The sequence below is a fragment of the Xiphophorus hellerii genome, chromosome 6 (genome assembly GCF_003331165.1).
Source record: "Xiphophorus hellerii strain 12219 chromosome 6, Xiphophorus_hellerii-4.1, whole genome shotgun sequence".
NCBI lineage: Eukaryota > Metazoa > Chordata > Actinopteri > Cyprinodontiformes > Poeciliidae > Xiphophorus > Xiphophorus hellerii.
The window spans coordinates 30687468-30709134 of record NC_045677.1 but is presented as its reverse complement, the minus strand read 5'-3'; the positions used below and the strand labels follow the sequence as shown (position 1 = coordinate 30709134).

At 36.4% G+C, this 21667-nt stretch overlaps 2 protein-coding genes across 4 annotated transcripts in view; both read right to left on the bottom strand.

Moving 5' to 3' along the window:
• amph (amphiphysin) overlaps window positions 1–21361 on the bottom strand; it is a 59590-nt gene extending 38229 nt beyond the window's left edge. Inside the window, exon 1 of one of the 3 annotated variants that reach the window (XM_032564864.1) lies at window positions 20954–21361. In XM_032564864.1, coding sequence (XP_032420755.1) covers window positions 20954–21022 — 69 coding nt within the window. In that variant the 5' untranslated portion in view covers window positions 21023–21361. The remainder of the gene's footprint in view (window positions 1–20953) is intronic. The other 2 variants (XM_032564862.1, XM_032564863.1) reach the window with 2 other exon arrangements.
• Window positions 688–2830, bottom strand: LOC116721251 (uncharacterized). Its single transcript, XM_032564865.1, has 4 exons — window positions 2716–2830; window positions 1545–2621; window positions 1128–1296; window positions 688–987 (listed from the first exon to the last, which is right to left on the bottom strand). The coding sequence occupies exons 1-4, from the start codon at window positions 2810–2812 to the stop codon at window positions 858–860; spliced, it is 1473 nt and encodes a 490-aa protein (XP_032420756.1). The 5' UTR covers window positions 2813–2830; the 3' UTR covers window positions 688–857.
• Window positions 21362–21667: the final 306 nt, after the last annotated feature.

Below are 21667 nucleotides of genomic sequence, written 5' to 3'. Positions count from 1 at the left end.
TCATTTAGTCCTACTGATAAAATACCTTTAAATAACAGATTAAAACTGTTAAAATGTCAATTTAAAACATTTTATTAATACTTTCTGAAAAACAGAAATTTGCTCTAATTTTTTTTCTTTTTACTAATAATTATATTTTTAAATATGTATAAGCATCACATTTCAACAAACATTTCCCACTTAAAGGAAACTTTAAAACACAAGGAAGCCCAATATAAATTGTATCTATGATAATCTTAAAAAAATAAACATACACTTACATGCCTTTGAAATATTTATTTTCTCATTTGTCTTTTCTGAACATCATGAAGCACATGAAGCAAATGCACCTGCTGAATAGATATAAATTTCTTCAACCTTTTTAACTTTATCAGAAACAGTATGAGAACCAACTTTCACCCCCTTTGTTTTGGAGGGGGGGCTTGAAGATTATAACATACAATACATTTCTATTTCCAGTATACATTTTAATAATAATGTTTGTTTGTTTCAAAGGTTTTTCTTTTTTAGAAACAATTCTATTTTCAAATATCTATAAACATCAAATTTCAACAAACATTTACCAGTTAAATGCAAATTTAAAACACAAGGAAGCCCAATATAACTGTATCTATAATGATATTCAATTTTTTTTTAGAAACAAATAAACATTTTAATTGAAAACATATTTTCAATGAAATTCTCATTTGTGCTTTCTGACATGGAGCAAAATTCAGCCACTGAACAAATATAAATATGTCTTTTCAACTTTTTTAACTTCAGCAGACACGGTGTGAGATGCAACATACATTTACAAATCTATTCAGCTCTGTTAAGATTAAACACTGTCTTGATAACTCACTGACTTTAGTCCTTTCTCAAACATCACGCCACTCATGATCCGAAAGTTTCTGGATCAAGGTGAGTACACGGGGGTTCACACGCAGTCTGGGTTTACGGGTTTCTTCCACCTTACTGCCCTTGTCTGGGTTGATTGAGAAGAAACACCTTAAGATAAAGAGGACAAACAGAAAACTACATCAAAATGTGCTTCACAAAGAAATAAACATTTTATTCAAGATATAAAAGTTGTCAAAAGTCAAATTTAACTCCCTACAATTAAAAAAAAACAAAAAAACAACTTATACCTCTGCAGAAACTCCAGTGTAGACGCCAGCCCCGATGGATAATGTATGTTAAAACAATAATAGCTCCCAAACATCATGCAGAGGGCAGAAATAAAACAGGAGATGTTGTTGTTTCCAATCTGTTGATCCACACTCAGCATGAATCGTTTAGCATGGAAGCAGGATTGACCTAAGGAGAAAGAACAAATAAATTTAGACTCCTGATACAACAAAACAATGACATTTATATGAAAAATAACAAATTAAGTAAAAAGTACAAAAAAATATATTAGTATAGTAAAAGCATAAGAAAATAATTGAAAAAAAAAAAAAACAATATTAAACAAAATGCCAGATGGACAAAAGGGCAAAGAAAGGGGACAAGACAACAAAAAAGACAACAGGTCAAAGAAACTGGAAAAACAAAAAGGAACTCACCACACACAATGACAGTGGGAGTCAAGGAGACATTCTCCATCTGTACCTCTTCAGCTAGGCATGTGTCCTCCACACAGAAGAACATTGCTTCTTCATTTTCATTGAAGTAGCAGAGAAGTAGGAGCATCAGCTCTTTAACATCTTCAGAGTAACCGTCCAGTTCTCCCCTTAACATCTTCAACTTTGTCTGAGCCTGGAAAAACCTTTTGTTTTTGTTCACACAAACAGTGTTCATGTAGTTCAGCAGTCTTTTTCCCTTCATATCCATGTTCCTCATGAAGGTTTCCTTCAATCCAAGTCCAGTAAGTTCCTTGTAGTGTACAGCCATCCCAATGTCATGAAATAAAACAGGCCAGGCTTCCAAGACATCTTGAATGCTTTTCCCCTGGTTAATATCTTTGCGCTGTGAGTAGAAAGTTGTCCTCAGTAATTGTTTCATCTCCTCAGGATTGGCCTCCTTCTGCAGAGACATCATCTTGAGCTTGTCCTTCTTCTGTTGCTGACTTTCAGCAGTTTCTCCAAGAGGAAGGAATTTTACATTCCAGTTGATACACCCATAGGTGTCCTGAATTGCAGCTCTCTGTTCCTGATGAATTTCATCTGTGTCAGAGTTTTCAGAGCAGCGCTTTCGCTTTCTTATTTTAGGCATTGTAGATCGCTTCACGTTGTCAATTCGATATTGAAGTTGTTTGACGAGTGAATGATAGCCAGGGCCAATGACATCTCCATCAATAACGTCTTGTAGAGATTTTGGATATTTTGCCACCATCTTCTTTGCAACCTCTGTAGAACTCCTTTTACCCAAGTAAGAACTTTTTTGCATCATTTCAGACACCACAATCCTGACCATCTCCTTCCTCATTTTTGGACTTGGCCGTTTACCTCTCTCTAATGCCTGCATCAGTTCTTCTGAGAACTTTTCCCATGGTATCTCAAAGGTGTCCACCCAGTCTGCTGCAGATGTCTGGTTGCTGCTGGAGGAGTTTGATGACACACTTAGCGGGGACAAAGACTGCTCTAATGGAGGAGTATCTGGTGATGCATTACTTGAGGACCTGCTGGTTTCAGGGGTCCGGCCTTCAAAAACACAAAAAAACAAATAAGTTATCAGAACTGAATATGAATATCAGTGTTTAATGGTTGATTTTTGCTTTTCTACAATTTTACTTGCATCTGAATTTCCAAGCAGCAAGTGCCTTTCTGGCTTGAATTGGTCTTAATGCTGACAGCAAGTCTTCCTCAACAATGAACTGGAAGTCATCATACATTTCTACTCCAATTGACTGTAAAGTCTCCTCAGAATGTCTTTTGAAGCCTCTGCAAGATCGGGCAACACTTCACTGATAGCGCTGCGTAAAAATGTTTGCTCAGCCATTTCTGGAATAAAATCAGACAAAATAATGGTAAAAAAACAAGATCACCGTAATATAACATGTATTCAACTATGTACAAATTAAAGAGACTCATACTTAGTGTCAAACAAAATATCGTGCCTGATTCACATTTTTTAGTCATGTACATCCTTAAATTTTTTACTGGACATGCTACAGGCCGCCCCTCCATTATATGCTCCTTTAAATGAGCAACGACTTCTTTCACAGTTTGGCTTCGGTGCCCACACAATGAAATGGTGCATTTCAATTTAGCAACAATGGCTTTGGCTGATTCGGGTTGTGAAGCCACGTTGTGAACTCGGTAAAAATGAGTTTTAAACGCTGCATATGTACAAAATGTCCGCTTACATTCTGTGCCGAGGCATTTAAATACACAACTGGGCTCGTTTCTGTGCACAATGCAACACATAGCCCCTCAATAAGTCTAGTGTTTTACAGCAAAACGTACATGTAATCATGTTTAAACAATTTCAACCTACCCAACAAGTTACACGTGTTGCAGGTGTAGCAAAAAATGATTCGACTGCATATTGTTCCGAGAAGCAATATGACGCCTTAAAAACAAAATTTAATCTCCGCAGAAACACAAATTACCGTGCCTTTTACGTTTGAAGAAAATAAAGCTTAACTTACATTTGCTGAACGCTGACGAGGTCCAAACAGCGTTCTTTTCTTTGTCGAGGTTTGAGCACAATTCAGCTTCTTCTGAGATGAGAACCGTTGAACGAACTTGTTCAAAACAGCTTTCAGGCGCCAGGTAAGCGGACCAATCAGAGAGCAGAACAGACCGCGCTGTCCAGCGAATGGGAGAAGTTGAGCACAACGCGGTGATCTCTGTCTTTCTTGCAGTAGCCGAACTTTGAGCTTATAATGGCAACGGTGAAGGTAAGAGAGACCTAATAGGCACCCTTCTGTCAAATTTTAATCGGAGTTTGATGGATGATTGATTGATGACTAATAGCTTTTGATTTCCGGTCACAGGATGCCCCTCCCCCACCTTTCCCACCCCTCCCCCCAGACAGATCCGTTTTTCCCACGCCTTCAGACCTGTATGAGTTGTAAGAATAATACAAGTAAAGTATGGAAATTATGAGTTTTAAGAATAATACAATGAAAGTATGAAAAACAATGAAAGTGTTAGATAATTGAGAATAATATACAATATAGTATATTTAAATAGGATGTTGTAGTTACCTCTGGTTTTAAACAGAATATCCTCCTGAGACACTGCGGAAACGGGCTCTGTGAGGCAGGTTAAAAAAATCCTAGTTGGGTGATTCTCATGACCTTTGGGGTCAAAACACATGTTGCACAAGGAAACTCTATGTCACTGACATCCTCTGGCAAAGAATCGATAACAATGATGCTCGGTCTATATCTCCGGTTTTAAAACGGAATATCTTCCTGATCGGGTCTGCTATCAGCTCTTGGAATCTGCATATGTCACCACCCAGACCCCCCTCCTACCATGGGTGCTTGTCTGTGTGTGTGTGTGGGTGTGTGGGCGTGTGGGTGTGTGTGTGTGTGTGTGTGTGTGTGTGCGTGCGTGTGTGTGTGTGTGCGCACCCGTAAGACTGAACACATACCTCTACAGAAAGCCTAGAGTTTTAACTGTTTTACTGCTTTATTTTATGGTAGCACGATTAGTCAGTGCTGACTATGAGTTTGTGATTTCCTTCATCACTTAAATTTGAAACTCTTATAGATTTTTTTTCTGTAACACTTGCTAGTGTGAAACATGTCAGTAAATGTTCATCATTTGTAACTTTTATCTTTCCACAGTTAAAGAATTTGTCCAGACTTTTCCAGAATTTGGTCCGGCATCATTGTGAATGATTTTGTTCAGTTTTTTTTCTTGCTGTTGAATCAACACTGATCTTCCCACTACTTCATGTTTTCTCCAAAATAGTAAATCTTGGTTTATATACATTTGAAACTCATAGATTTTTTTCTGTAACACTTGCTAGTGTGAAACATGTCAGGAAATGTTCCTCATTTGTACACATACTTCTGAACAATATCTGACAGGGACTGAACAGGCCACGGTGAGGTTGCTCATATGTATCTTTCAGCTTTCCCTCCAACCATTATCTTACACACTTTACTGTGTTCACTAACAAAATATAATACACCTCTAATTCTTTAAATTTTTCATTATTAAAACTTTTAAATGATCAATGTGAACCATCAGTCTGTATTAAAATAGTTAATATAATTCATATTATTTATTTAGATTTGATTTTTAAAGTGTGCCCTTGGATTTATATTGATTTATTCAATGTGTAAATATTTATCAAACTGAATAGCCATTCCGTTTTTTATATAGTATTTCTTTTCTTTTGGTGTTTGTTGCACAAATTTAAATATATGCTGACTATCAACCAAAAATTCAATCAGTGAATTTGTGTTTTTTCTTAAATACTCCCTCTCACCGAGACTTACTTACATCTTCTGACAACTAGCCCCACTTATAATAACGTTGACTAAGTTTGCTATTGGTACACTTTACCTAAAAATTAAAATTAAACATACTCACTACACAACCATGCTCCAAGAGTTGCTCACAAAATGGTGAATTGTTTTGTTACCTTAAAAATGATCTGCAGCTTTTGTTCCTTGATGCTGTCTGTTCACTAACAGACCGTTCAACATCTCTTGTGATTGATAAGCTTATAAATGATCAATGTGAAGCATCAGTATGCGCTAAAGAAGATCATATCAGTCATATTAAGTAAAATATCATTAAACTCAAAGCAATCAAAATTATATTTCTCTGAAAGGTCTTTTTTTTCAGGGAGTTTAGACTGTATGAAAGGAATCATTGAAATATACTATGAAATATTTTATCTGCTGCATCCCCATAATAAAACTTCAATTGTGAATTGAATGATTACATTGCATCTAGATACAAAAGAATCAACCGTTAATTAGTAATCATACTGACTAACAAGATCTGATCAAACAAGAAACTTGACTACCTCAAGGGATTTCTCACATTGGAGAATAAACCGTCTGATTTTCTTTAGCCACTAAATTTAACCTTACCAAAGTTTTGCAGTAAAGCAAACAGGTACTGAGTTTGAAGCGGATCAGACGCCTTCAGCCATTTGCTAAAGCTAGACTCCGGCCTTCCTCACTGTAAAATAAAACATTAGACTTAAAAAAAGTTCAAGCGAACATCACTTAATTATCATCGACTTGTTGTTTGTACTCATCTTAAACAAGTGGCAGGGACATTTGGATATATATAAAAAATGCTTTATAAGTTAATCTATTTAAGTTGAGTCCATGCAACAAGTAAAATAAAATAAAAAAGTGAACTATTTGAAAGTAGTGAGGATTTAGGGTGGTAAAAGTTTAACATTTTAACATGCCCAGACACTTTCTGCTCAAGCAAACCAAAAGGTTTTGAACAGAACAACCATGTCAAATAATGAGACCATGAATCTTTAATCTATGTAGCAAATATATTGCTGCTGTAAGCAGAAAATAAAAGAAGTTTTACGGAGAATAATATTTCGGATGAGTTTAAGAATATTGTTTGCCAAAATCACACGGTGTAACTACACTTGTCTTTTATATGTAGCAGTAATTGAATCTTTTGAGGTAATTGGTTTGCATAAATTAAAGTAAATACGGTCTATTTTCCTGCTCCACATACTTAGTTAGCAATGTGCCAGTTAGCTTCCCAGTCTGAACTTCTGGGCAATGTCTTGATTCAATCAAATTTTCTATCTTGTATCTCCTGAACTCTGATATTTTGCTCGCTGGTCTTCATTGTGCTCTGAATGCAGTATCGGGTTTCTCTTACTTTAACCCGCCCAACTTGCACCTGATTGGCATGTTAGCCTTTTGATTCCCTCCCAGCGAGGCGGTGCTTCACAAAGCAAACTGTTTGTCAAACTGTTGATCTGCCTCATGGCTGTTTTAGAAGATATGGTGACAGAGTTTTAGACAGTACTAGCCAGCTCATGCAGCTTGTTTTTATTAGATGCCAGTCCTAAAAGTACATATCTTTAAAATATGAATAAATACGTACAATTCCATAATTATTCGATCCTACGGTTATAGAAGTTTTGTAATAATGCAATTCAGGTCTTTTACATTTTCTGGACTAATGGAGGATTTCAGTTCAACACCTGTGGTTTCTTAATGTAAGTGTTTCTGCTACTGGACAAGAAACAAGGTTAAAAGAGGATTTAGAAAGCAAAATACAAAGATGATAGTTGTTTTTACCGAGAGCAAGGCTGTGACTAGTTATCAGTACAGCATGAGACCTGTAAAACTGTTGGGCCCATATGACCAAGGAGGGAACCAGTCATCTGCTCCAATCATTTATTGGCCTTTAGGAAATATTTTTTGGACACAGCCATCCGCAGGAGCAAGATGAAGCAAGAACATCACAACATCGGATGTATTTTTTCATCCTTATATCCGTGATTTAAAACTATTTTTAATTTTGTGTCATCTTAAAGATGGAAAGAGTCAATTATCTTTTCACCCATGGAAAAGTGTAATGTGTTTATTATGAGTAGGATTAACCAAGCTCAAGGAAAATAAAGAAAAAGGATAAATAAATATTCATCGATACAGAACCGAATCAGCAAATATGAACTTATGAAACTATTGAAACCTTCAAGAATTTTATGTTGTGTAAGATATTTAAGAAACTAATACTGAATCTGCGTTCATGAATTTCTTTATTTGGTCGTTATCTCTAAAATACGTTTACCTTTTGTTTTGTTGAACACCAGACATCTCATCTCTTTCCCACAGTTTATTTCACTTAGTTCCACTACTGCAGTGGATTTTATAGTCAATGTTTAAAGCCAACAGAGTCTGAAGCGATGGAGGAAATTTACATCAATATGGAACCTGTTGGACAAACCGCATCTAATCACACAGGTAAGAACAAAGTTACAGAGAAATTTAGCATGTATTGAATTCAATTTTGCTAAGGTTGAGGTTTTTGTTAAGGTTGGAGCAGCTCCAAAGAGAGGCTCTGCCTCCGTGCGGCTGTATGTTTGGGAATCCTGAATGTCTTACTTTTGGCTGAACTCATCGCCCTCAGTGTTCACAGTGAGTCTTGTTCTAGTCATCTTAAAGATGTAAAAAGAGTAGATTTTATGTTTCTGTTATAAAAAAATGTCATTGTTCCCCTTCTAAAATCAAACTGACCAAATAGCAAGGGTTTAAAAAGAATAAAGCTTGGTGACTCAAAAGTTTTGCAGAGAGGTGAAACATTACACTAAGACAAAACATTACACATGAGTCTGATTCATTTTCAACAATGGTTGCATTTGCAGCCATTTAGGTTAGCGTGTCTTTAATATCTTCTCTTTTTCAAACTATTTACCCAACGATTCGTTGTTCAGTGTTACCTCAGTTTAAATTCTGCAGGCATAACCAAAATCATGAAACTATTTTATAAGTCTTAAGTGAAAATACGGTCTTACCACTTCTTTTTGCAAACATGTTTGTTAATTTTATTTTTTTTTTCAGCTCATGACATGACAGCAGATTTTTCTGACATCAGCAACATTCTGACCGAGCAGAACAGCAGCAGCAAGTTTCCCTCCATGAACGCTAACTTCACTGAAACGGCTCCACGAGCTGAAGACACTTTAAGGTTGGTCAAAAACTTTAAAAAATTTGGATCTCGTTAAAAATTGAATTCTACTCTGAATTGTAGAGTATAACTAATAACTTTCCTTTTTGGTCTAAATGAATATAATGTAAATGAACAACTTTTAGTTTAATTTATTAAGTGCTCTATCATTTGCGTGTGCTAAAAAAACAACAATGTAAAACAAACTAAACTTTGACTTTTTTTCTCCTTAAAGGGAAATTGTGTCCTACAGAACGAACAAACATCAGTTGTTCCTGTTCATCCAGGGGCTGCGGAACAAGAGAAGAACAGATCCACTAGTGATGGATGATTAGGATCTGTGTTCACTGTGATATTATTCACCAACAATAATGTAGCTTATTAGTACGGTGTTACATAAAACCCTAAAGATAAAATGTACACTCCCAACTGTTGTGACCTGCATCTAATAACACAACAATTTTATCGCTTGTACTCTGTGTTTTTCTTTCTTGTTAAAATTCTGACGTGATAAACAAACGTTAGAGGATGGTTTTGTGCGGAGGATCGGTTTAGCATGATGCGCTCTGAATGTGTCTTAATGTGACTTTTACTATGAGACTTTATGGAGTTCTAGTTGTGTCAGGTAATAACGGAATAAATTCTATCTATTCTATCTGTTTCTACATTTCCAATTATTTACTATCATTTGTAATAAAGTGATGCCAACACCACGGATTCAACAGTGAGGAGTTTGTTCTAGTCATCTTAAAGATGGAAAGAGTCAATGTTGTGCTGATTCTGAGTAACTGAATGATTAACTGAATGACTTTTTATTCATTTCAGAGTTCAATCAGCGAGATTATTCATTTTGTGATGGTCCTAGTCTAAGAAAGAAAGAAACAAAGAAAGCAGCAAATGTACATGTTGGTTCCCCTGAAAATATGGATAAATTCAGTCATTGTAGGGTTAAAGTAATTTGAAGAGGGAGAAGCGTATAAACAAGTCAAGTCAATGACGAGTCAATGACATGATGCATTCTGCATTTTTAACTCGGTTAACTTAACTTTTTGTTTTTTTTACTGACTTTAATACATTTAAATCGCTGCGTTGTTTGATAAGTAGAATGGAAATGACTTTTTTGTAAATGGTCTTGTAAATTAGCGTTTTATAAATCAACTGAATTGAATTAAGAAATTTGACCTTCGGATTGGACTGAAGAGAAATGATGAGCAATGTTTTATGGGTTTGGGTTTAATAAAGCAAAGATTGGTATTTTTAATTTTTAATTTTTTTTTGTAACATCAAAAGTTCATTTTTAGAGGCAAACAGAAAATCCAGCTTTTTATAGTTTACTGGGACTAACAACCCCCGGACAAATTTGGAAAAAAAAATTCAGCTAAAGTGGGTGGTGCTTTAAGGAACAATGAGACACAGCCTAGTGTGGGGATAGATGGTGAGGGGATAAGCAAGGCTGTAGTAAGCGCCGTTACCAACTTGGTACTTTGTGGTTATAGTTTTCTCTAAATTGCGCTTGAAGAAAGTATGAACATGTGCAAAACTGAGGAACTCTATCAATCAACCAACTGGATATTAAAGTATGTCACCGGAGATTTGTTCTCCTGTCCACGCGATGAATCCTTGGCCCACTGCATCAGTGAAGACTGTCGCATGGGAGCAGGCATAGCGGTGATGTTCAAGAAGAAGTTTGGTCGAGTCTCAGCGTTAAAGGAGCAGAGTGAGTCAGACTAGTTACTAAAGTCTTTGTTTTGGAAAAAATGTTAAGAAATTTTAAAAAATTTCAAATTGCATTTTCCTACATACCGTTGCCTGTTGTCTGAGCAGGTAAAGGTCATCCCTTGCAATAATAAGAAGCTGTTGTCAAAAACCATGATCTTAAATTTTATTTACAAAGCAATTTTCAAAGATATAAGTCCTAATATCCTGTACAACATGATTCACAGGTTACAAATACTAAAAAGTCAAGCATCAGAATCACTAAAAACTCATGACAAAAAAATCTTGTGACAACAACCTTGGTCCTAAATTTGGGTCAGGAAAATAAAGCTAGAGAAGCAAACTCTTTCACAATTTAGATTTACAGATTCACATGAAAAGCTACGTTTTCAACAACTATATAGATTTAGAAAAACAAAAAACAAATTTTAGGCATAACTATTGTATTTTACCTGCCTCAGGGGCTTTGTAGGATCATTTTGTGTAGCATGATTTAGTAGTAGCATCATGTAGTACGATAGTGACAGAGTGCAACATCAGTGTTTACAATAAGTTTCGTATCTTTAATGGCAGGAAACATCATTTTTACATCAGTGGGATGTTAAAAGTCTTGTATCTAAACATCTTATGGGGAGGTTTTTATTGTTCCCTTATTTATTGTTTCCTTAAAACTGTTTAAGGAGTGTTGATTTCATCCAAAATTTTAAGGGATTATAAAGGATTTAAAGCTAAAAACAAAACTCAAATGAAAATGTACTACACGGCATGCATTTGAAGCTTTGACCCAACACAGGGCAGGCTGTACACTGTGATGGAGATATTTGTCTCTTTAAAGATCTGCTCCAGGATCTTTGACACCTTTGACCACAGCAGCTGGTCCAGGCCACAGCCAATTCTGAGGGGGGAGATACGAGACAAGCAAATTGATTAATTATTCCCAATAAAGAAGAAGATTTAAGGGTATTTATTATAGTCATTTATCCATAATAGTTCCTACAAACCGGGGAATTGATATTCTATTGACACCATTTTCTAAGCAGTGAGATTTCATGTCTTCCAGACTCTGTCTTAGGTAGACATACGTGGGTTTCTGGCTGGCTTTTTTCTTTGTGATCTGAGACACATATTAGGAAAGATACAGTTACCAGATTAAATAATGAAACAGCTTTTGGTCCTATGCAGTATAATTGTGGTATGTTTACCAGATAGTAGATGAAACGTTGATCATGTGTCAGGACAGCACACTGCCCCGGAAGCTTCTCTATTAGGACATACAAAAAAAAATACAAAACAGGATATGATTTAGCACTTGCTGTTGAAATCATACATTTGAATGAACTGCAAAAACATAAAACATTTTTTCCAAAACAAAGACTTTAGTAACTAGTCTGACTCACTCTGCTCCTTTAACGCTGAGACTCGACCAAACTTCTTCTTGAACATCACCGCTATGCCTGCTCCCATGCGACAGTCTTCACTGATGCAGTGGGCCAAGGATTCATCGCGTGGACAGGAGAACAAATCTCCGGTGACATACTTTAATATCCAGTTGGTTGATTGATAGAGTTCCTCAGTTTTGCACATGTTCATACTTTCTTCAAGCGCAATTTAGAGAAAACTATAACCACAAAGTACCAAGTTGGTAACGGCGCTTACTACAGCCTTGCTTATCCCCTCACCATCTATCCCCACACTAGGCTGTGTCTCATTGTTCCTTAAAGCACCACCCACTTTAGCTGAATTTTTTTTTCCAAATTTGTCCGGGGGTTGTTAGTCCCAGTAAACTATAAAAAGCTGGATTTTCTGTTTGCCTCAAAAAATGAACTTTTGATGTTACAAAAAAAAATTAAAAATTAAAAATACCAATCTTTGCTTTATTAAACCCAAACCCATAAAACATTGCTCATCATTTCTCTTCAGTCCAATCCGAAGGTCAAATTTCTTAATTCAATTCAGTTGATTTATAAAACGCTAATTTACAAGACCATTTACAAAAAAGTCATTTCCATTCTACTTATCAAACAACGCAGCGATTTAAATGTATTAAAGTCAGTAAAAAAAACAAAAAGTTAAGTTAACCGAGTTAAAAATGCAGAATGCATCATGTCATTGACTCGTCATTGACTTGACTTGTTTATACGCTTCTCCCTCTTCAAATTACTTTAACCCTACAATGACTGAATTTATCCATATTTTCAGGGGAACCAACATGTACATTTGCTGCTTTCTTTGTTTCTTTCTTTCTTAGACTAGGACCATCACAAAATGAATAATCTCGCTGATTGAACTCTGAAATGAATAAAAAGTCATTCAGTTAATCATTCAGTTACTCAGAATCAGCACAACATTGACTCTTTCCATCTTTAAGATGACTAGAACAAACTCCTCACTGTTGAATCCGTGGTGTTGGCATCACTTTATTACAAATGATAGTAAATAATTGGAAATGTAGAAACAGATAGAATAGATAGAATTTATTCCGTTATTACCTGACACAACTAGAACTCCATAAAGTCTCATAGTAAAAGTCACATTAAGACACATTCAGAGCGCATCATGCTAAACCGATCCTCCGCACAAAACCATCCTCTAACGTTTGTTTATCACGTCAGAATTTTAACAAGAAAGAAAAACACAGAGTACAAGCGATAAAATTGTTGTGTTATTAGATGCAGGTCACAACAGTTGGGAGTGTACATTTTATCTTTAGGGTTTTATGTAACACCGTACTAATAAGCTACATTATTGTTGGTGAATAATATCACAGTGAACACAGATCCTAATCATCCATCACTAGTGGATCTGTTCTTCTCTTGTTCCGCAGCCCCTGGATGAACAGGAACAACTGATGTTTGTTCGTTCTGTAGGACACAATTTCCCTTTAAGGAGAAAAAAAGTCAAAGTTTAGTTTGTTTTACATTGTTGTTTTTTTAGCACACGCAAATGATAGAGCACTTAATAAATTAAACTAAAAGTTGTTCATTTACATTATATTCATTTAGACCAAAAAGGAAAGTTATTAGTTATACTCTACAATTCAGAGTAGAATTCAATTTTTAACGAGATCCAAATTTTTTAAAGTTTTTGACCAACCTTAAAGTGTCTTCAGCTCGTGGAGCCGTTTCAGTGAAGTTAGCGTTCATGGAGGGAAACTTGCTGCTGCTGTTCTGCTCGGTCAGAATGTTGCTGATGTCAGAAAAATCTGCTGTCATGTCATGAGCTGAAAAAAAAAATAAAATTAACAAACATGTTTGCAAAAAGAAGTGGTAAGACCGTATTTTCACTTAAGACTTATAAAATAGTTTCATGATTTTGGTTATGCCTGCAGAATTTAAACTGAGGTAACACTGAACAACGAATCGTTGGGTAAATAGTTTGAAAAAGAGAAGATATTAAAGACACGCTAACCTAAATGGCTGCAAATGCAACCATTGTTGAAAATGAATCAGACTCATGTGTAATGTTTTGTCTTAGTGTAATGTTTCACCTCTCTGCAAAACTTTTGAGTCACCAAGCTTTATTCTTTTTAAACCCTTGCTATTTGGTCAGTTTGATTTTAGAAGGGGAACAATGACATTTTTTTATAACAGAAACATAAAATCTACTCTTTTTACATCTTTAAGATGACTAGAACAAGACTCACTGTGAACACTGAGGGCGATGAGTTCAGCCAAAAGTAAGACATTCAGGATTCCCAAACATACAGCCGCACGGAGGCAGAGCCTCTCTTTGGAGCTGCTCCAACCTTAACAAAAACCTCAACCTTAGCAAAATTGAATTCAATACATGCTAAATTTCTCTGTAACTTTGTTCTTACCTGTGTGATTAGATGCGGTTTGTCCAACAGGTTCCATATTGATGTAAATTTCCTCCATCGCTTCAGACTCTGTTGGCTTTAAACATTGACTATAAAATCCACTGCAGTAGTGGAACTAAGTGAAATAAACTGTGGGAAAGAGATGAGATGTCTGGTGTTCAACAAAACAAAAGGTAAACGTATTTTAGAGATAACGACCAAATAAAGAAATTCATGAACGCAGATTCAGTATTAGTTTCTTAAATATCTTACACAACATAAAATTCTTGAAGGTTTCAATAGTTTCATAAGTTCATATTTGCTGATTCGGTTCTGTATCAATGAATATTTATTTATCCTTTTTCTTTATTTTCCTTGAGCTTGGTTAATCCTACTCATAATAAACACATTACACTTTTCCATGGGTGAAAAGATAATTGACTCTTTCCATCTTTAAGATGACACAAAATTAAAAATAGTTTTAAATCACGGATATAAGGATGAAAAAATACATCCGATGTTGTGATGTTCTTGCTTCATCTTGCTCCTGCGGATGGCTGTGTCCAAAAAATATTTCCTAAAGGCCAATAAATGATTGGAGCAGATGACTGGTTCCCTCCTTGGTCATATGGGCCCAACAGTTTTACAGGTCTCATGCTGTACTGATAACTAGTCACAGCCTTGCTCTCGGTAAAAACAACTATCATCTTTGTATTTTGCTTTCTAAATCCTCTTTTAACCTTGTTTCTTGTCCAGTAGCAGAAACACTTACATTAAGAAACCACAGGTGTTGAACTGAAATCCTCCATTAGTCCAGAAAATGTAAAAGACCTGAATTGCATTATTACAAAACTTCTATAACCGTAGGATCGAATAATTATGGAATTGTACGTATTTATTCATATTTTAAAGATATGTACTTTTAGGACTGGCATCTAATAAAAACAAGCTGCATGAGCTGGCTAGTACTGTCTAAAACTCTGTCACCATATCTTCTAAAACAGCCATGAGGCAGATCAACAGTTTGACAAACAGTTTGCTTTGTGAAGCACCGCCTCGCTGGGAGGGAATCAAAAGGCTAACATGCCAATCAGGTGTAAGTTGGGCGGGTTAAAGTAAGAGAAACCCGATACTGCATTCAGAGCACAATGAAGACCAGCGAGCAAAATATCAGAGTTCAGGAGATACAAGATAGAAAATTTGATTGAATCAAGACATTGCCCAGAAGTTCAGACTGGGAAGCTAACTGGCACATTGCTAACTAAGTATGTGGAGCAGGAAAATAGACCGTATTTACTTTAATTTATGCAAACCAATTACCTCAAAAGATTCAATTACTGCTACATATAAAAGACAAGTGTAGTTACACCGTGTGATTTTGGCAAACAATATTCTTAAACTCATCCGAAATATTATTCTCCGTAAAACTTCTTTTATTTTCTGCTTACAGCAGCAATATATTTGCTACATAGATTAAAGATTCATGGTCTCATTATTTGACATGGTTGTTCTGTTCAAAACCTTTTGGTTTGCTTGAGCAGAAAGTGTCTGGGCATGTTAAAATGTTCAACTTTTACCACCCTAAATCCTCACTACTTTCAAATAGTTCACTTTTTTTATTTTATTTTACTTGTTGCATGGACTCAACTTAAATAGATTAACTTATAAAGCATTTTTTATATATATCCAAATGTCCCTGCCACTTGTTTAAGATGAGTACAAACAACAAGTCGATGATAATTAAGTGATGTTCGCTTGAACTTTTTTTAAGTCTAATGTTTTATTTTACAGTGAGGAAGGCCGGAGTCTAGCTTTAGCAAATGGCTGAAGGCGTCTGATCCGCTTCAAACTCAGTACCTGTTTGCTTTACTGCAAAACTTTGGTAAGGTTAAATTTAGTGGCTAAAGAAAATCAGACGGTTTATTCTCCAATGTGAGAAATCCCTTGAGGTAGTCAAGTTTCTTGTTTGATCAGATCTTGTTAGTCAGTATGATTACTAATTAACGGTTGATTCTTTTGTATCTAGATGCAATGTAATCATTCAATTCACAATTGAAGTTTTATTATGGGGATTCTGCAAATTAAATATTTCATAGTATATTTCAATGATTCCTTTCATACAGTCTAAACTCCCTGAAAAAAAAGACCTTTCAGAGAAATATAATTTTGATTGCTTTGAGTTTAATGATATTTTACTTAATATGACTGATATGATCTTCTTTAGCGCATACTGATGCTTCACATTGATCATTTATAAGCTTATCAATCACAAGAGATGTTGAACGGTCTGTTAGTGAACAGACAGCATCAAGGAACAAAAGCTGCAGATCATTTTTAAGGTAACAAAACAATTCACCATTTTGTGAGCAACTCTTGGAGCATGGTTGTGTAGTGAGTATGTTTAATTTAAATTTTTAGGTAAAGTGTACCAATAGCAAACTTAGTCAACGTTATTATAAGTGGGGCTAGTTGTCAGAAGATGTAAGTAAGTCTCGGTGAGAGGGAGTATTTAAGAAAAAACACAAATTCACTGATTGAATTTTTGGTTGATAGTCAGCATATATTTAAATTTGTGCAACAAACACCAAAAGAAAAGAAATACTATATAAAAAACGGAATGGCTATTCAGTTTGATAAATATTTACACATTGAATAAATCAATATAAATCCAAGGGCACACTTTAAAAATCAAATCTAAATAAATAATATGAATTATATTAACTATTTTAATACAGACTGATGGTTCACATTGATCATTTAAAAGTTTTAATAATGAAAAATTTAAAGAATTAGAGGTGTATTATATTTTGTTAGTGAACACAGTAAAGTGTGTAAGATAATGGTTGGAGGGAAAGCTGAAAGATACATATGAGCAACCTCACCGTGGCCTGTTCAGTCCCTGTCAGATATTGTTCAGAAGTATGTGTACAAATGAGGAACATTTCCTGACATGTTTCACACTAGCAAGTGTTACAGAAAAAAATCTATGAGTTTCAAATGTATATAAACCAAGATTTACTATTTTGGAGAAAACATGAAGTAGTGGGAAGATCAGTGTTGATTCAACAGCAAGAAAAAAAACTGAACAAAATCATTCACAATGATGCCGGACCAAATTCTGGAAAAGTCTGGACAAATTCTTTAACTGTGGAAAGATAAAAGTTACAAATGATGAACATTTACTGACATGTTTCACACTAGCAAGTGTTACAGAAAAAAAATCTATAAGAGTTTCAAATTTAAGTGATGAAGGAAATCACAAACTCATAGTCAGCACTGACTAATCGTGCTACCATAAAATAAAGCAGTAAAACAGTTAAAACTCTAGGCTTTCTGTAGAGGTATGTGTTCAGTCTTACGGGTGCGCACACACACACACACGCACGCACACACACACACACACACACACACACACACCCACACGCCCACACACCCACACACACACACAGACAAGCACCCATGGTAGGAGGGGGGTCTGGGTGGTGACATATGCAGATTCCAAGAGCTGATAGCAGACCCGATCAGGAAGATATTCCGTTTTAAAACCGGAGATATAGACCGAGCATCATTGTTATCGATTCTTTGCCAGAGGATGTCAGTGACATAGAGTTTCCTTGTGCAACATGTGTTTTGACCCCAAAGGTCATGAGAATCACCCAACTAGGATTTTTTTAACCTGCCTCACAGAGCCCGTTTCCGCAGTGTCTCAGGAGGATATTCTGTTTAAAACCAGAGGTAACTACAACATCCTATTTAAATATACTATATTGTATATTATTCTCAATTATCTAACACTTTCATTGTTTTTCATACTTTCATTGTATTATTCTTAAAACTCATAATTTCCATACTTTACTTGTATTATTCTTACAACTCATACAGGTCTGAAGGCGTGGGAAAAACGGATCTGTCTGGGGGGAGGGGTGGGAAAGGTGGGGGAGGGGCATCCTGTGACCGGAAATCAAAAGCTATTAGTCATCAATCAATCATCCATCAAACTCCGATTAAAATTTGACAGAAGGGTGCCTATTAGGTCTCTCTAAGGTAAAAAATCCAGTGTTAGCAAAAAAAATAAAATACATGTACCAATAAGCAAGTACATGACTTCCTTGTTGATTCAGGTGTTTCCTCCACGTTAGTCGTGAAATATGAAGAAATGATCCAATCAAAATTGACAAAGAATAAGTAAATGAATTAAAGAGGAAATGACAATCTAAAGAAGTGGGAAAACACAAGTGAATATAAATAGATAACTAGAAAACAAAATTGGAAGTAAACAATGTGGAATCATAATTACGTAATTCCACATTAATTTCCAAATCTATTCATTTATTTCATTGTCCATCCATCCATCCATCTTCTACTTATCTGGAGTTGGGTCACAGGGGCAACAGCTTAAACAGGGAAGCCCAAACTTACTTCTCCCTAGCAAAAAAAATGGTAAGCTAGCTTCCAATTCATTTGGATTTAATAATCACAGAATGTAAATGTTAGTTTTTCACTGCTGAAATGTAAAAATGTTGTGAAGGATACAACTTATTCCATTAAACATACAAAATGTGTGTTTTCCACAACAAAATACAGTATTATTTGCAATTTTCTATTTTAAAATTTACAATAATTTTCGGTTCTACATTATACAACATCATACTGTTAAATGAACAAAATATCATTGTGTTTTTCTTTACAAATTTTTCTGTCATGATTTCACAGATTTTTACTGTTTATTTTACAGACTTTTTTTACAGTGTTGTTTTGCTCATTGGATACACTAATAGTGTATCTCTATAGAGATACACTATTAGAATTACCAAACTTGTTTGTGCTTACTTTGATTAAATAAAGTTTTATTAAAAAAAACAAAAAAAGACTCCAACACTGGGAGTAACTGAAGAAACTGCAAGCAGCCAATCAGGATGCTGTCAGAACCATCCTCAGCCAATCAGGATGCTGTCAGAACCATCCTCAGCCAATCAGTATGCTTTCAGAACCATCCTCAGCCAATCAGTATGCTGTCAGAACCATCCTCAGCCAATCAGTATGCTTTCAGAACCATCCTCAGCCAATCAGGATGCTTTCAGAACCATCCTCAGCCAATCAGTATGCTTTCAGAACCATCCTCAGCCAATCAGGATGCTTTCAGAACCATCCTCAGCCAATCAGTATGCTTTCAGAACCATCCTCAGCCAATCAGTATGCTTTCAGAACCATCCTCAGCCAATCAGGATGCTTTCAGAACCATCCTCAGCCAATCAGTATGCTTTCAGAACCATCCTCAGCCAATCAGGATGCTTTCAGAACCATCCTCAGCCAATCAGTATGCTTTCAGAACCATCCTCAGCCAATCAGGATGCTTTCAGAACCATCCTCAGCCAATCAAGATGCTTTCAGAACCATCCTCAGCCAATCAGGATGCTGTCAGAACCATCCTCAGCCAATCAGGATGCTTTCAGAACCATCCTCAGCCAATCAGGATGCTTTCAGAACCATCCTCAGCCAATCAGGATGCTGTCAGAACCATTCTCAGCCAATCAGTATGCTTTCAGAACCATCCTCAGTCAATCAGTATGCTTTCAGAACCATCCTCAGCCAATCAGGATGCTGTCAGAACCATCCTCAGCCAATCAGGATGCTTTCAGAACCATCCTCAGCCAATCAGGATGCTTTCAGAACCATCCTCAGCCAATCAGTATGCTGTCAGAACCATCCTCAGCCAATCAAGATGCTGTCAGAACCATCCTCAGCCAATCAGGATGCTTTCAGAACCATCCTCAGCCAATCAGGATGCTGTCAGAACCATCCTCAGCCAATCAGGATGCTTTCAGAACCATCCTCAGCCAATCAGGATGCTTTCAGAACCATCCTCAGCCAATCAGGATGCTGTCAGAACCATCCTCACACTCCTGAAAGTCAAATGCTTGTCTTGAGTAACATTCCAACTTTTCATGTTTTGCTGAGGAATTTCACATATAAATTTATCAAACAACTTAATAATAAGAGCTCTGATAACTGCAACATAGGAATATTAGATTTACTTCTAGCTTTTTTAAATATTAGAATAATTGTTCATCTGCTTTGTCATGGATGTGTCCTTTTTTACGTGATGATTTATTAATTTCATTTTATTTTTCAAAATTGTGTGGAATACTTTTTGTCTCAAAATAAAGACATATGAATTTATATCCTGGTAGTTTGGTAATTTTGTATTGTGGCTCCAACAATTTGAATGAAATAAATATTTTATATATATTATATATTTATATATATATATATATATATTGAAGATTTACTCTCAGATTTCTCAACACAAAAAATCTCCAAAATTTAAAAACTCTGATTTTTGGTTAATTATTTCAGTGGCTTTCTAAAAATTCTTCTAAATTATATTTCCATAATGAATGACGCAGGTTCATGCTGAGACATGAGGCCATCAACTTCAGAACCAGAACCGAGTCATTACTGGTACCTGCACACAGGTAAGCTGCAGGTGAGCCAATCAGAACGAGGCAGGCTCTGACGATCTGACGTTTTTGACAAAAAAAAAAACACGTCACCGTCCCTGCTTACGTCATCTAATTCCTCACGTGAAAACACGTTTTCCACGCAGCTGAAGAGTCACGTACAGACAGCTTTAATCAGCCAATCAGAGCGCTCTCCGTCAGCGGCTCCTAATTTGCTTTTTTTCCCCAATAAAAACATTTTTACTCCGTTTCTTTCAAAGAGCTGCGTGGTGACGTCATGCCTTTCAGAAAATTAAACGATATCAAACAAAATCAGAAAATAAAATGTGAGATTTATTGTGACAGATCAGCGGCGGCCTGCATCTTCCTCCACGACCCGACCCTGCACCCACCCGAACCCACCCGAACCTCCACCAGAACCAGGCGGCTCCTACCTTCTCCTGGGCCCGGTTCAGCCGTTTCTGAACGTTCTTCGCAAAGATTCCCGTTTTAATTTCCGCCATGATGCCTGGAGAGGACGGAGGATTACAGAGGAAGCGGGAGCGTGTCTGCGCGCGCGCGTGCGTGCAGGGGGCGTGTTTGAGAGGCTATCTGGAAGCTGATTGGCTGTTGCTCCCCACGCTGCGGTCAGTTAGAGGAGATGCTGGTCCAGAAGCTGCAGGTGAGACCAGAGCAGCGGGACGTCATGTCCGCAGCGCGCGAGGACGCACAGAAAGCGGACATGCGCAGTTTCACCCTCGAGTGCATTAATAATGAAGTGGAAACATGAGAATCTCTTGTCCTGACGCATGAAGCTTCCTGCTGAGCTCCAGAAACCGGAAGGAGAAGCTGCAGAGGTCGGAAGGATCCCGGACGTTTCTGAGTAATAAAATAATCACAGCTGGTTCTGGTTCTGGTTCTGGTTCTGAAACAGATGCAGCTCTGACTGCAGTCAGGTCAATGACCTCATGTAAACAGCAGGGGGCAGCAGAGAGCCGCCGCAGGAAAATCATTCCGTCACCGATTTCTAAAACTGAAGCAGAAAAACGAAATTATTTTTATTTTCAAAAAATATTTGCAGTCAAGGGGATCCTGGTCCAAAGGTCAGGGGTCAGGGTTACAATCAACCTGGACACATGTCCAATATCTGCCGATTCCATTCACTTTAT

Excerpts from the sequence above, each read along its gene's own strand:
- LOC116721251 (XM_032564865.1), bottom strand. The coding sequence starts at position 2,812 with ATGTATGATGACTTCCAGTTCATTGTTGAGGAAGACTTGCTGTCAGCA. Across the intron at positions 1,297-1,544 it reads TCCCACTGTCATTGTGTGTG|GTCAATCCTGCTTCCATGCT; the intron begins GTGAGTTCCTTT and ends CTTTCTCCTTAG. Across the intron at positions 988-1,127 it reads ACACTGGAGTTTCTGCAGAG|GTGTTTCTTCTCAATCAACC; the intron begins GTATAAGTTGTT and ends CTTTATCTTAAG.